The sequence below is a fragment of the Marmota monax genome, unplaced genomic scaffold, assembly GCF_021218885.2.
Source record: "Marmota monax isolate L192 unplaced genomic scaffold, Marmota_monax_Labrador192_F-V1.1 WCK01_AAM20220418_F8-fsc00075, whole genome shotgun sequence".
In the NCBI taxonomy this organism is placed as follows: domain Eukaryota; kingdom Metazoa; phylum Chordata; class Mammalia; order Rodentia; family Sciuridae; genus Marmota; species Marmota monax.
The window spans coordinates 2,848,284-2,864,218 of NW_026694772.1; the positions used below are offsets into that span (position 1 = coordinate 2,848,284).

Sequence of the window (15,935 nt, forward strand, 5' to 3'; positions counted from 1 at the left end):
GGCAATTAATTTCCTCTTAAATTATATTATTCTGTCTTCTCAGTCATCAAACACATGTGAAGCTATCAGCATTTATGTGGTCTACATAACTTGTCTCAACATTGTACCATTTTAAATATCCCAGAAAGATATCTGATTTTTCTAACTCTGCAAAGGTAAAGAAGATGGCACACAGGGGCAGGGCAAGTAGCCTTGAGCAAAGCTGGGAGGGAGGTAAAAGACAGTATTATACTAATCAGTGTCCCTAGGGAGAGGAGGTTGTCTTCCTGAAAAATGTAATTTTTTAAAACATTTATTATTTATTTTCAGTTGGACTCAATACCTTTATTCCATTTATTTTTATGTGGAGCTAAGGATTGAACTCAGGGCCCTGCATGTGCCAGGAAAGCACTCTACTGCTGAGCCACAACCCCAGCCCCTGAAAAATGTAATTTAATATTCAAAGAATCCATGTTCTTTCTAGAAAGATTGGGAAATACAGCTAAACTGAAAGACAAATTAGAAGCAGGCACAATCTGTTCTCCCACCCTAAATCAGTGATGGGCTTTCCATTAAATTCTGTGCTGCCTGTCATTTTCTCCCTGCTGAGAATGGGAGAGATTAACTAATTGTTCAACCCTAATTTTTCCAGCCTCTTAGAACTTCATTCTGCCTATCATCTATCTACCATGTATTTTACAACTTCCATCTGTTCTCTGCTCAGACTCCAAAGGAACATTCTGTTTATAACTTAAAAATAAAACCAAAATTCCCAAAATGTTCAATAATTCTGTGAACGCCACAAACTTTGTACTTCTGTCACTATTCCTAAATGGTTGCATTTCTGGAAAACACATTCCATCATGTCTCTACTCACATCTCTTTGTGACCATTTACAACTTAGCTTCCATCTTGAGCATTCTACTAAAACTTCCTTCTTGGAGATAACCAAATGAAGATCTAATTTCTACACACAATGGTCTGTTTTCCATTCTCAGCCTCCATAACCTCTTTGTAATACTCTGCATTGCTGACCATGCCTCAGTTTTAAATATCCCTACTGTGGCTTTCCACACTAATGGATACTGTATTCTATGTTTCTGAGTTCTCTATTCTGGTGCCTAATTGTCCTAAATATCTCCTTGACCCGTATACTTATTCTTGGTAATATCACCTATAACTATTACTTCTTTATAGGGGAAATTTTAAAAAAATCTCAACTTTCATATTGAACTTTTTTGGGGGTGTTTGGGGATTTTAACCCAGAACCTCATGCATGCCAGGCAAGCACTTTACCACTGAGTCATATCCCCAGCCTTTTATATCAAACTTATTTCACATTTTTAAGTATTTGTGACATATTACCTACCTATACCACAAACAGTAATACTCCTAACATGGACCTATTCCTTACTTTGGCTAAGCCTAACCACTTTGTCCCAGGACCTAGACTCCATAATTAATTTCTGCAGTGTTATGCACATCCACCTACAGTCTCCTTCTGTGTCCTCCTCTGGTGAGTCCATATCCTCATCACTGGGAGTGGCTTCTTCCTTGGCCTCTTTGTCTCTTTTTTTCTTGTTTCTCCTTGCTTTAAGCCAGGACTGCCATATAATTAACTGAAAGTTCCCACCATCTCTCTACACATTTCAAAAGTTTCCCACTACGTATCAAGAAAAAGCTTCTTGGCTTGAAATTTGGGGCTTCATAACATGATCCTAATTCCATTTTCTACTACCTTACTCTAAGGTTCTCTACATTCTCTAAACTAAGACTTCAATTTCCCTATTATCATTGTTCAATGTTTTCTACACTCTCCAATATTGCTCATTCTGTAAAACATCTCGTTACTAACATAATCTTTTTTAAATTTTTTTTAATATTTATTTTTTTAGTTTTCAGCAGACACAACATCTTTGTTTGTATGTGGTGCTGAGGATCGAATCCGGGCCGCACGCATGCCAGGCGAGCGCGCTACAGCTTGAGCCACATCCCCAGCCCCTAACATAATCTTTTGTGATTTTTCTTCTCTTGCTTTAAAACCCAATAGCATGCTGCATGTGGTGGTGCATGCCTGTAATTCTAGCTACTCAGGAGGCTATGGCAGGAGGATGGAAAGTTTAAGACCAGCCTCAACAACTTAGTGGGAATTTGCCTTAAAATATTAAAAATAAAAAAGGGGGACTCTGGCTGCAGCTTGGTGGCAAGGTGCCCCTTAGTTCAATTCCCTACTACTGACCCGCCCCCCAAGGAAAGAAAATAGAAAAAGAAATCTAAAAGCATTACTTCTAATTTTCTTACAGCACGTAAGTTCTGATTGATATATAATTGTGTATCTGTGTCCTCTCTCTCAGAGAAAAAAAATATGAAATCTAGGGTTTTATAATTTGTTATTTCCCTCCTCCAACCTGTAGTAGCAACAGAGGTACTCAAACATGCACTCCTTAACTTCACTGATTACACTTAAGGATATGGCTGATAATGCTTAAGGGGGAGAGAAATAAAGAAGGAAAAATATGCTATTTCATTGGGTCCCTACCATGTGTTATCTACTATGGTAGGCACTTGACATACAGAGACAGCATCTGATTTACTAGCATTAGTGTTCCTGGCAGAGGAGGAAATAAGGCAAAAATATCCTCATTTTCTATGACACCTCAAACAGCTGCCTGAAACTAGGATTCGGAGAATATGTTCCCTTACTCAAGCTGACATAAGTAACCTTACCAAGACCTGCAAAGAATTTTCATATTTCACCATCCCCAACAAATTCTCACATAAATAATGCTACACTCGTTACATGAGGACTGATGACCCTGCTGGACCACTGGACTATAAGAACATTTATTAAAATTGTTAGACATTCTATTACGATGATGATGATGATTATGATTACTATGATTATTATACCAGGGATTTAACCCAGGGGCACTTAACCACTGAACCACATCCCCAGCCCTTTTTTTTATATTTCAGTAGTAACAGGGTCTCATTGAATTGCTTAGGGCCTCGCTAAGTTGCTGAGGCTGGCTTTGAACTTGTGATCCTCCTGCCTCAGCTTTCCCAGTCAATGGATTTATAGGTGTGAGCCACTGCATCCAGCCATTCCATTATTCACTGAAGTAAAAACTGATGAGAAAATTAATAAATCATCATGAGAACCATTAAATATAAAGAGTCTTTTGCCTCTTGCTAGGTAACTAGAAATCTTTTCCACACATGGACAGTAAAGTATGGAGGGTAAGAGCCCCAGCTAAGGAATGAGATGACTGGGATGCAAATAATACATTTCACACTCATTGAATGTGTGATGCTGCGGAAATTAGTTCTCCTATTTAATTCTCAGTTCCCCAATCCATAAAATGATAATCATACAATATGGATGAAATGATATAATGTCATTCAAATATATGGAACATTATATATAACCCAATAGCCATTGGCTGAGCCTGTGTTATAATCAGTATTATTTCAGTCTTTGGGGCATATCTATTTCTGTTCATAAATACATGTAATTGACAAGTGTTTTCTTTAAAATTTAAAAGATTACCTTCAAATACAATTAATGGTATTAAAGAAAGAGCACCAGACTGAGAAGATGTGGGCTTGAGATCTGGCTCTGCCTTTTAAGTCAAGGCTATGACCTTTCTCTGAGCATCCATTTTCTTACCCTAAAGTGGGTAAGAGGCTTGTTCCAGACTCTACATGGGTAAGTAGTAAGGAGATAAGATTAGGAGAAAAATACTCCTCTCTACTTCCTTCATTCTTTCTACTTCTTGTCACAGAAGACACTTCAGATTAGGAGTAGGGGAAGCACAGTGCCAGGAAAATAACCTTAAAAATATGAGCTTATGATTACATTGAAAACTTGAGTAGGAGTAATATGCTCAAAATTGTACTTTATTCTATGGCTCTACCTCACCTCTTCCCAGCCCTCTCTCCTGCCCCACCAATCTTCCCATAAAAAGGCAAGAATACTATGAACCTAAATTTAGTTCCTGTGGAGAAAAAGGTAATAAACTATAAACTCAGATCTTTCCAAACTGCATCAGTGTGTTTGCATATGGTATAATGCATTTTATTTGAAGGAGACAAAGAAAAACAAACGGTAAAAAGAATAAATAAATAAATAAAAAGTACACATTTGCTGGGCATAGTGGCCCATATCTTTAATTTCAGCAATTTCAGAGGCTGAGACAGGAGCATAGCAAGTTTGAGGCAAGCTTGGGCAACTTAGAGATGTAGAGCACCCCTGGGTTTAATCTTCGTTATCACAAAATAAAATAAATAAGAATAATGTAAAAACTACATATTCATATTGGAGAGAGTAAGGTATTGATTTTCAGTCTGGATGAACTTAAAAGTTTTCCTTCCGCAAAGCACCAAAGGAGAAAAACAAACACACACCACAGTGGTTTTTAATTCTGTTTCTTAAACTCACGTGTTTTTGGCTTGTCCATCCTGGAAACACATTTGTCCCACCAAAGCAGCAGACTGGTCCCCCAGACACTGAAAGTATAAAATGATAGTAAAGAACACTAAAATAACATTACTAATTTCTTTCTTAAAAGAGTGACAGAATTTCTTTTTATTTATCATTCTATCTATGCTTCCTGCATGTCCTCTATTTGGCCATTCCCCACATTTGTTAATACCCATACCCTACAATATAATAGGTATGGGAAGGGAGAGGTAAAATTAATTTCTTCAAAAGATTCTCAATGACTCACACTGTCACAAAAGAACAAAAATTAGCCAATTTTGTGACTCTCACTGGTTTTCTCCAGTTTAGGGAGAGGCTGACTGATTAAGATAGAGGAAGAAAACCACAACACAGAGGAGTGGGCAAGGAGAAGCATCAGGGAGATATTTGGTGACAAAACTTACCCCAGATATTGGCACACCTTCCAAGGCCCCAGCTTTCTAATAAAAATTTTAAAAAAGGATTATGAACAGTCACAAACTGTTGACTCTGCTAATATTATTGCAACAGGAATAGACATAAAGAGAGAGCAACGTGCCAGAGGATGTGGGCAGACAAGACAAAGCAAGTGTTTCAACTACATGAGTAGTACAGAGACAGATACTAGAAGTATACCTAGAACGATGAGAATAGACGTGGTGCTGGAGAATGAACATGGAACACTGGACTGGTAGTCGGGAGACATGGGCTCTATTCCTGGTTAGTTGGTGTTAGGGCACAAGCAGGCTGCTGAAACCTCTCTATGCCTCAACGTATTACAAAATTATATGATTAATATATCCTTTAAATAGCTATCAGACCAACATGGAATATATTTTTGGGGGAAGGCTGTATTTTTATCAACTCTTCTTTCTATTCAAGTTGCTCTTAAGAAACAAGAGTATACAGGTATTAGATATTTGTTCATAGCAAACATCAATCTTCAAATTTAGATAAGGAACAGTTAAATTATGAACCGAATACTTGACTTTATTTTGATCAATATGGCCAACATTCTAGGAAGAATACTGAGATTGAAGTGGCTGGTTGTGGATACTATAAATTTAATTAAAAAATCTACTATGGCTGGGGGTTTAGCTCAGTGGTAAGCCTTTGCTTAGCATGAGCAGGGCCCTGGGTTTCATCCCTAGCATTGCCAAAAATAAACAAAAAACCACTAATACAAAGCACGTTTTATTGATTTTAAGGAATTAGGGGGATTAAGAAACATAATCCTTGAGGTAATGATGATGTACCAGGAAGAGCAAATTAAAGCTTTGGACTCACTCCTCTGCCATTTGTGAGCAAGTCTCTTGGATCCTGGGAGTTTTGGGTACCCTATCTGTTAAAGTGAGGGTAAAAATAAAATCCTTCCTCATACATGATGGAAGGAAAAAAATGCCCTCTAGATATCTGGTATTATTCTATTTCTTTCATGCCTTCTGTTTAAATTAAAGACCCGCTACTTATTTGTAAAAAAAAAAAAAAAATATTTTTCTTAGTTGTTGATAGACCTTTATTTTATTTATTTATATGCAGTGCTGAGAATTGAACCCAGTGCCTCACACATGCTAGGCAAGTGCTCTATGGCCAAGCCACAGCACCAGCCCCAAGACCTGCTACTTTTATTTATTGTATATTTCTTTGAGAATCTGAACCTGGATACTAAGTAAAGCCTAAATTCCATAAAGAGGCTTAAACTAAATCAATAGAAAACCTAGGCTTTATGTCTTCTTTGTTTTGTTGTGCTAGAAATGGAACCCAAGGCCTTGTGCATGTTAGGCAAGTGCTTTACCTCTGAGTTACACCCCTAAGAATTTAAATCTTGATATATTTAAATACTACAAGAAGTCCACTTGTACTTTTGAAATTATCAAACTCTCAGCAGGATCTATTGTGTATTCAGGCATGTAAAGCACTCCTTTTTCTTCACAGTGGGGAGCATTTAGAGGATTCCCGGAGTGTCTTCTGATGAAGCATGCAGAAAAAGTGACAGCGCATTTCCAACTAACTTGTCTGAAAGTCTGCTTAAAGTATCTCATAAGATAGATGTTCAAGACATTTAAAAACTGTATCAAAATTTCCCTACTTTATGCTAAAGTCCAAAGCACATCACAACTGTGCTTTGTAACAGATAATATTAGAATCTCTCATTCCAGGAAACTACCTAAGTCTTTTATTTTAGAACCATCACTCTCAAGTCTATGGAAAACTTTTTAAAGAAATGAAAAAACAAAATTAAACTCTTTTTAAAAAATCTAAAATCTGACTAGAGCTTATAATATTTCTGGAGGGTCATGAACATTCTAGATCCATATATTAAGTAAATAGACTTCCACTTGTCTAAATATAAATGGAAATGCACTGTATCTTTTCCAAATGAATGGGTAGCATAATTGGTGGGCAACCTACTCACCAGGCTATGAGAGATTTTCTATAGTCAGCACGGGGGAAAAAGGGACAGAAGCACAATATTTTAAATGCAAGAGAAAACTAGGCCAGTTAAATGTTTTCTTTCAATCATTCTCTGAAACTAATTCTCAAGAGTAGTTTCTTTTTCTCTGATCCAGTTTGTAATAGCTATGAAACCACAAAAGTGCTTTTATTATAGATAAGCAGTGACTATGTCTCCCTTAAGAAATTCCATGTTGAATAAAAAACAGAAAAAAATGAAAAGAAGAATTCTGTGTTGCCTTAAAGCTTTATAATAAATGAAACAGTTCAGAATTCTTATTCAAGCTTTGTCCAGAGCACTTAGTGTTCAACTCCATGATTAGTAACTCTATAAATGGAATTTCTGATATTCTTCATGAAATATCTACACAATCTTTTTGCACTTCATCTTAAACTTATTTTTTAAGTTTTATCATAAATTCCACGATATTGTGCTCAAACACCAGTTCAATCCTCTTAGAGGTTTTCATTCCTCCTTTGTTATGATAGACTCTCAATGATGCTAAGCACACTTTTTGCTAAAACTACTTTTCCCTGGGTTTCAATGAAAACAAAAGTAAAAATGTCCATTATGGATGTCAGTTTCATTAGTCATCCCAATTCAAGACTAGATTCTCTGTTTTCAGTTTCTTCCATAAATTTTTCTCAGGCTAAGAATATAATATATAACAATGTTTTGGCTATTAAAAGAGATTCAACAGGAAAAAAGAACACCATTAAAATGTGAACAGTCATTCTCTAAATTAAAAGCAGACATCACAACTACAAAACAGTTATTTGGATTGAAAGAATAAACTGGCTCAAACATTCCCACACCACTGTTCATACTTAAAAAATACTAATATTTTTCAAAGAAAAGCCAATTAAAGTTTATGAATATAAAATCAATTGGTAAGAAGAATTCTAATGTTTTCAGTTATAAACTATTTAAATAATACTAAATTCTTAGCTAACATACTACCAACTTTCACAGCAAAGTCACAAATCTCCAAACTATAATACAACAATATTGGCTGCTGAATTCTGAATGGTAAAGTTTTTTAAAAAACAAAGTTCCCTCCTCCATTTATTTTATTTCATTTTTTACCATTAGGCCATAGATCTCAGAAGAACTCCGAACATTGGGAAGAATTTCCATTGGAATTCCAAAAAAACTGAAAAAGAATAAGTTTGGGTATATAACAATTTTAAATAAACATCTAGAAACATATGTATATGTTCAAAGAAAAATTTAAATTAGAAAATGGATATATTTGAGTATAGAGAGTAATAAAAAATATACTTGAATATTCAATAATCTAACTTTATGCAATAGAACCAATAAAAATTTAAGGGCACACACAAAACCAAAGAACATTTCTAAAAGGAACAAATCCATGAAGAATAGTTAATTTGGCCTCTTTATTATACATGCATGCCTCTCTTAAAAAGACACAAAACATAAACTTGGCATATTGTAGTTGAAATATCAACTGTTAAATTTTACTGCTTCACTGACATCTGAAAACAGTGTGATTTAGGTTACAAATAGGTAAAGTATTGGGAAAGCTATCCTTGGGACAAAACACAACTCACTCGCAGAGCTCTTTATCCCATTCCAAAGAATGAATGTTGAAAAGCATTGTCCTACTTGCATTCGTTACATCAGTACAGTGGACGCCTCCATTGACTCCTCCTGTCAAACTCTAAACAGGATAAAAAGCCAGGTTAAATTTGTACTTACTTGCTACTTAATTCACACATTGTTAAGGGCCACAATCAGCAACAGAGCACATAAAACAAAAGAAAGAAATGTCTCAATTATGTAGCTTTTTAGTTTTCAAGTGTCCAATGGGAATGAAATAGAAACAACGTACATAATTGCAAAATTTCTAGTAGCCACATTAAAAACATAATCACATGAAATTAATTTTAATAAATCCCTAGATTTTATTTAGCCCAATGGATCAAAATATCATTTGAACATGTAATCAATTAAAAAATTGATACTGAGACATTTTACTTTCTTGTTTTGGGCTAAGTATTTTACACTCATAGCATATCTCAATTAAGATTGACTGCATTTAAAGTATTCACAGCCTCATGTGGCTCGTGGCTTACTGTAATAGTGCAACTGCAGTTAATTGATGGTTTAAAAAATCAGTTTTGTTTTCATCTTATCTTTGGAAAATTCAGAGTCTCGTTAAATTTGGCTGGGTGAAATAAATAGAAATATCTGCCTCCTGAAGATTTTTGAGAGCCCCATGTCACTGTTGCTTTATTTTTCTCTTTTTTATGACAATTGGCACTGGGCTGTATCTGTACTGACCCAAGCACATATTCTGAAAGTGGAGTTTTAAACTCTCCATGTTAACACCCTCTCACTGGAACTAGAAGCAATGCTATCTTCCTTTATGCAGAAGCAATACGAGATAAGAAGGAACAAAAGTGGGTAAATGGCATCCCACCCGGGTAAAACCAAGATGTGCTCCCTCCAGTCTCCTGCAGTTCACAGTTCTTACTCTTGCCTCACTCTAGTTCAAGGCATTGTCAGAGCTACTCATTCAATTATGACTCACACATGGAAAAACACCTGGTCCAGAGCACAAAGCCCAACTTGCCCCATCCAAGTATAGGAGAAGGCACCTCTTTTTAGAAGTGGTTCTGAAAGACCTGCTCTGTGGATCCAGCAAGTGAGATTTGGGACAAAATTCCCTTGAAGTTCCCTTGTAACCTTACATATTCACAAATAAAATATTATGTCTAGGATTTGCATTAAAATTATCTACAGGAAGAAAAGAATATATGGGTATCTTTGAAATAAATAGTCCACAGGTTGATGATCACTGTCCCTGTCTCACAGTTGAAGTTGTTCATTATACTACTGTCTATATTACTCTTGGAAATACTGTAAAATCATCATAAAAATAATATAATGAGAGGGCTGGGGTTGTGGCTTAGTGGTAGAGCACTCGCCTAGCACATAAGAAGCCCTGGGTTCAATCCTCAGCACCATATAACGATAAATAAATAAAATAAAGGTATATAAAATATTTTAAAAATAATATAATGAGGGAGAGGGAGAAGCACCACAGGACATGTACTTTTAAGATACCTGTTGGAAATATTTGAAATATTAAGTTTTACTTGTCCATGTTCAGCCTAGGCAAAAAGATTAACAGAAATTTCCACTCTGATTTACCTTCATATTATGGCTTGATTACACAAAAGACATCTGTGTGATGTTGAAAGCGAATGACAAAAGTACCCTAAGTGTTTTGTCGTGTTAAATAGCTATTTCTTCTTAAGAAATGGCTAGTGGCAAAGAAGAGAAAAGCTATACCTAAATTACTTATCCTAAAAATAATAGATATATGAGATATGGTTTGATAGTTGTCCACCATTTTCACTGAAATAAGGCAAGAAAAAATAAAGAGAAAGTAGACAAAAATGACTCTCAAACGGAGACTGAAATGTTCTGCTGCCTTGAGTGGTTTTTGTCAGGAATGCTGCTAACTAAAAGTTTAAAATGTGGTAGAAAATAGATAGGCAAGGCAGTCTAAAAAAAGTTGTGAAAAAAAATCCTCCACGTATACATTATATTTAAACATACCCAAATAAGCCATGAATCAATGGTCCCAAAAAGAGCTCTATTTTCTTCAACAGCCTTTTGAACTTTTCTCACATTGTCAAGGAGCCAACGAAGTTTCACTGCACTGAAGTAAGTGCTAAGTGGAAGGCCTGTCTTGGACTAAAACAGTTATGAAGTTCGGTCAGAAAATTAAATTTATAACAGTTTTAAATAAAACCTCCAAACCAAAGAACTCAACAAATCACAAAATATTCACTGGTTCTAAAGGCAATCCCATTGTATTATGAATGAAATACTTTTCCTATCTCATGGCACAGGAAGCACGTTCATGAACAAAGATCAGAGTGATTATGTTTGCAGTTCAAAGAACATCCACGTAGCAAAGTAAAGAGAAAATTAAATGACGCAATGTCCTATAATTAGATACTGACAATGTAGATGTGAACTTCTGCAATACATTACCATCATATGTAGAGCCTAACCCAAAACTCTGCAGTTTATTTTATATTTCACAAAAATGATAGTTAACCCATTCGCAGAGACTACATTAAATCATAACTACATCAAATCATAAAAATGACTACAGCTGGAAAATTTAATTTTTTCCAACACGAAACTTAATAATAATATATTTGTTTATATACACACATACACATATTTAAATAATATAATAATATAAAATTACTGGAAACTAAAATAGAACTCAAAGCCACACCAGGGTAAAGTGACACAGAATTGCTCTGTGTAACAAAGTAGCTGGCTCAAGTCAGCAAGTACAGTGAACAGAAGGAATGTGGATTGAATAAAAGGCTAGAGGTAATAAATAAAGGCTAAACTTCATAATGAAATCACAGTCAGATAGGATACTGATTAGTTTACATATGGGCTTATCAATCTTCCTTGAGAATGGATCAGGTCCAATTCTTATTTCTGTTGGAATATTTACTATCAAATTTATTTGCAAATGCTGATTAAAGTTAAGTGGTTAAGAAAATTCATACCTAAAAATAATACAAGTATCTTTCCCTTTGATCTCTATTCTCATTTAACTGCTGAAAGTGATAACATTTCCCCTTCTTATCTCATGTTTCATAAGAAAACTCAAACCAAAGAATTTACTTCAATGCAACCTACAAGTTAAGAATCTTAACTCAAGGCTTCCTAGCTTTCCTAGAAAAAGGATCAATGCTCAGAAATAATGGAAGAAAATAACTTATGGAAAAATTATTATCTGACTTGAAGGACCAAGGGTCATGCCATAGGATGACCCAGGAAGATTCCACAAAGTCAAAAGTGAGATAGTATATAACATCTCATTTTTATGATGAAGGCAAGAAATGTAAAAGTTGCCTAAATGGCAATGTAGAGAAGAAAAACATGCATCCCTTGAAGCAGAGTGCAGCTGCAGGTGGGAGTGAGGGTTAGGCAGAGTGACAAAAAGAACAGAATAGGAAATGGGCAAGGGGTTTTAAGGGGTTTTTCAGGAGGAGCCTGAAGTTATTGGGTAGGGAGAGGGGCATGGAATGGTTTGCTAGATCACTGCAAATAATGGGATTTGATCACTATTTTTGGATCCAAGAACCAAAAGAAAATGCCTTAAGTGTCCCACTGACAACAAAAAAGGGGATTTAAAAAGAAAAAACAGAAAAAGGGAACTTCCTTTTGATTCTAGAAGAACTTGATCTTGACCTTCCTAAGAAAAATGTCTTGCCCAAAAATTCTCTCTCCCTTCATTTATCTTAAGAGAGAGATCAACACAAGGACTAAAAATTAGGCAATTTTTACTAGCCTTCTTCATATGAAGAAAGTGGAAAAGGTATTCAACCAAGTGCTAGAGTATTTTCTACTTTCTCCCCCTGAATCCAGACAGGAAACAATATGGATGAATTCAGAAAACATGGCTTAAATACAGAAAGCACCCCTTGGGGAATATGGCTTAAGCCACTGAGACTCATAATAATCCCCTCCAGCCTTTCAATGTGGAGTATTATTTTCAAACCTACTATGGGTTAGGAAGAGAGGAAGGCAAAGACTTGATTTGGCCTCAGTTATCTGCAAGAAATATTCTATAAATTGTATAAAATAACTATCTTTTTTGCCAAAAGATATAAGGCCCAGATAGTCTTTCTGGTGAAACTGCAAACATTTTTTTAAAACAAACATTCATATAATATACTTTTAAAGAGATCTCTTACCTTGACAAAGTTATTATTTCCTGGAATTCTTTTATAAAGATTTTCAACGGTAGACTGGGTTCTTAGATCAAGCCACACTATGGACCAAAATACAATAATATATATAAAAAACTTCATTAAAAACTTCATAATGAAATCACTCTCAAGGATAGGAGACTGATTAGTTTACATAAGCAATTGAAATGCTATAGCTTTTAATAGACAGAAATTAGAAAATTAGAAATGAATGGGCATATTGTTAGGAGAGGATAAATTTATGAAGGAGAATTTAAAGCTTTTATGCTAAATTATAAACCAAGTTAGGAGAACAATACAAACCTTAGGCCTCTTACTTTTATTCTTTTCATAGAAAAAATATGAAAGAAGTGCTTGGAGTATGGATTTTCTAAGCATATATGAATGCAAGGAAGACCTGAGACCTAGGCAGTCTGGTCGGCAGTGTAAAATGCACAGCCCAGGATAATATGTGTATCTCAGAAAATTCGGTAGCAATCTGTGACAAAGAGAACCTGATCCTATTATTGAAAGAACAAAATATTGAGTTTCTTGTGTATGAAATGCTTATTTACATTAAAAACTTTCAGTTAAAATGGTTAATGGAATCATGTAAAAGACACCATTCTTTCCCTATGCTGGATTGCAGGGGGCAAAAATGGCCATTTTAAGAGGTCAACATTATCTTCACTAAATAGCTATCAAATACTTTCTGATCCCCTAGTAGAAAGCTTCATGACAGAAGGCTTGAGGAAGAGAAAGCATTAAATAGTACATACAACAATTGTGAAAGGTAATAAATACAATCGAATGAGCTTTATTTGTCATTATTTAAGTCTTGTGCTTAACTAAATCTATTAATGGTCACTCAATATTTTTAGGACCTCCTAAAAAAAAAAAACTCAAGGCCTGTATTCTATTTAAAGGATTCCAGGGAAGATAATACAAGCTTACCCACTACACATTTGAATACTGACAGTTATTATAGTCTAGTTTCGTTCACTTTTAACTATATTACTTTGTTCTCTTCATTTAAAATCCATTCTTAACTGTGGTACATTTTAATCAATTCTTTCTAGTTACTTAAACTGTCATTTCTCTTGAGGGCCCTGTGCTTGATTCTGGCAGTGGCTACTTCCCATGAGATTTAAGTTGGGGACTTTAGGATACAATAATGGTTTCCATAGGTATAAAAAGCATCAAGAAAAAGACTCATCACAACCAAGAAAATAAGAGGGAAAAGATGACTATGAAAATAGATGGCTTATAGACGAGATCTGCATTTGCTGCCCAGTATCTACTCCTCCTAAGTCTAGAACCAGTACCTCAAATTCTCTTTAGTAAATCAGGTCTCCTTCATCCTTAGCCTTATGGTTTACCTGAGCTTTGACCCTACCTCTATCTCCAATATTGGGTCTGGATCTCAGGGGTTGATTCAGAAGAAAATATGTGATCAAAGAGCCCAAGAGAAAGTTCTAGGAAGTCTGCAAGCACAACTCTTCCCAGGTAAGTATGCCAGTGTGTGGTGTAGGCCTGCTACCCTCATGAAGGTAGATTTCAATCTGCCCCATCAGGAGCCATCTGGGAAAAGACAGACTTGAGGGGGATCTCTGAATTTGAAATCAAACAGCACTTAATAGCACTATGCTACCCTTGGATGACTAGTTGTAATAGCAAAGTAATTCCTTTTTCCCCCACTTCACTTAATTAGAGTTTTCTATTATTTCATACTGATTGATATGATAGTGATATCATCATAGAGGTGGCAAGATCTCATGCCCAGGGAACAAGGGCAATCCACTTTATACGTACATACAGTGAAAGTACTGTATGACTGTGGGAAAAAAAGGTGGAACCTCCTCTCAGGCAAGCAACCCTAGCAGGTATTACTAGCATAAAAAAGAGTAAAGTGAAAGAATTCGAAAAATTTTAAATTTGTGATATGTAACGTTAACAGGCACATCTCAATCCTCAGTGTTTCAAACTACAGTGAGATATGAGTTTAAAAATCAATTTAGTGGGTCTGATTGCCTAATTTAAAAACAAAATAGGATAGATTAGAATGGTAAATACTGAGTTCAGTGCACTAGATAAGATAAATACTATGAAACTTTTGTTTTAGTTATGTGGGTTGCTGAACCACAATGTAAAATATAGTTCTTGCCAAAAGGACATGAACAGGGGCTGGGGATGTGGCTCAAGTGGTAGCGCGCTCGCCTGGCATGCGTGCGGCCCAGGTTCGATCCTCAGCACCACATACAAACAAATAATAAATAAATATTAAAAAAATTCTCTCTCTCTCTTAAAAAAAAAAGGACATGAACAATACATTTGAAAGCCATTGTTCTAGCCCTTTTATTTAAGGACTTAAGCCTCTTAGACCAGTGTTTTCTCATATTTTAATAATGGACATACCATTTACCAGGAAGCTTCATGATGGGCCCCATTCCCTGAAATTGTGGGATAGTAGGTCTGGGAATGGGCCCAGAAAAATGCCTTTTAAATAAGTGTCCTATCTTTTTTTTTTCAAGTAGTATTTCTATTTATTTTAAGTGTCCTATCTTGAAAAACACTGCTAGACTCCATAGCAGTGGTTCATATTTAGAAAGCAAGCCAAAACCACCTGAAAAACTTTGATATCACATATTTAGGCCCTATGCACCAGGATACTGGTTACAGGCCTAGATAAAACCTGAACCTCTGTACTTTTGTTTAAGAGGATTTCAAGATATCCAATATATTACTAAAACTTGAGAACCTCTTTCATAGGACATGTTCTTTATAATATTATATGGGTTTCAATCTCTTAAAAAACTGATATTTTGATGCTCCCTGAGTCCCAGTGGCTCTGTGACTCTACTGTTCCTTAACAAGGATCACTCTAGTAACTGGTCTTTTATTCTTCACATGAAAGTTTGTAGTTATGACTGACAACAGTGGTGCTCAGCGTGTTAATCCTCACCAGAAAGAATCAAACACTGCATGTGACATCATGAATTACAAGTTCTTTGTTTGGCTTTGTCACCAATAGCTTTGTGACTTAGACCAGTCTTTTACCCTCTTGGTCTGGATTTCCTAAATACAAAATAAGGAAACCAGACTTGATGGTTTCTGAAGTTTTTCTCCTTCCATTGTTCCATGCTCACAGAAGGCTGTCATAATATTTACTTTGTTTTCATAGCCAAAGACTTTAAGGCAATTAAAATGCATGGAATGAATTAGTAAAATTGCCAAGGAGATGTGTCAGTGGTTGATAACTACCAAGCAATTCACAAATGCT

General features: G+C 35.5%; 1 protein-coding gene across 12 annotated transcripts in view; it reads right to left on the reverse strand.

Moving 5' to 3' along the window:
* Window positions 1–15,935, reverse strand: part of Gk (glycerol kinase) — a 164,470-nt gene that overhangs the window by 112,674 nt on the left and 35,861 nt on the right. For 8 of the 12 annotated variants that reach the window (XM_058572898.1, XM_058572903.1, XM_058572902.1 and 5 more), the window contains 7 exons: window positions 12,662–12,738; window positions 10,488–10,625; window positions 8,471–8,580; window positions 7,983–8,049; window positions 6,858–6,875; window positions 4,867–4,902; window positions 4,421–4,488 (listed from right to left, as the gene is read on the reverse strand). In XM_058572898.1, coding sequence (XP_058428881.1) covers window positions 4,421–4,488; window positions 4,867–4,902; window positions 6,858–6,875; window positions 7,983–8,049; window positions 8,471–8,580; window positions 10,488–10,625; window positions 12,662–12,738 — 514 coding nt within the window. The remainder of the gene's footprint in view (window positions 1–4,420; window positions 4,489–4,866; window positions 4,903–6,857; window positions 6,876–7,982; window positions 8,050–8,470; window positions 8,581–10,487; window positions 10,626–12,661; window positions 12,739–15,935) is intronic. The other 4 variants (XM_058572899.1, XM_058572904.1, XM_046425281.2 and 1 more) reach the window with 2 other exon arrangements.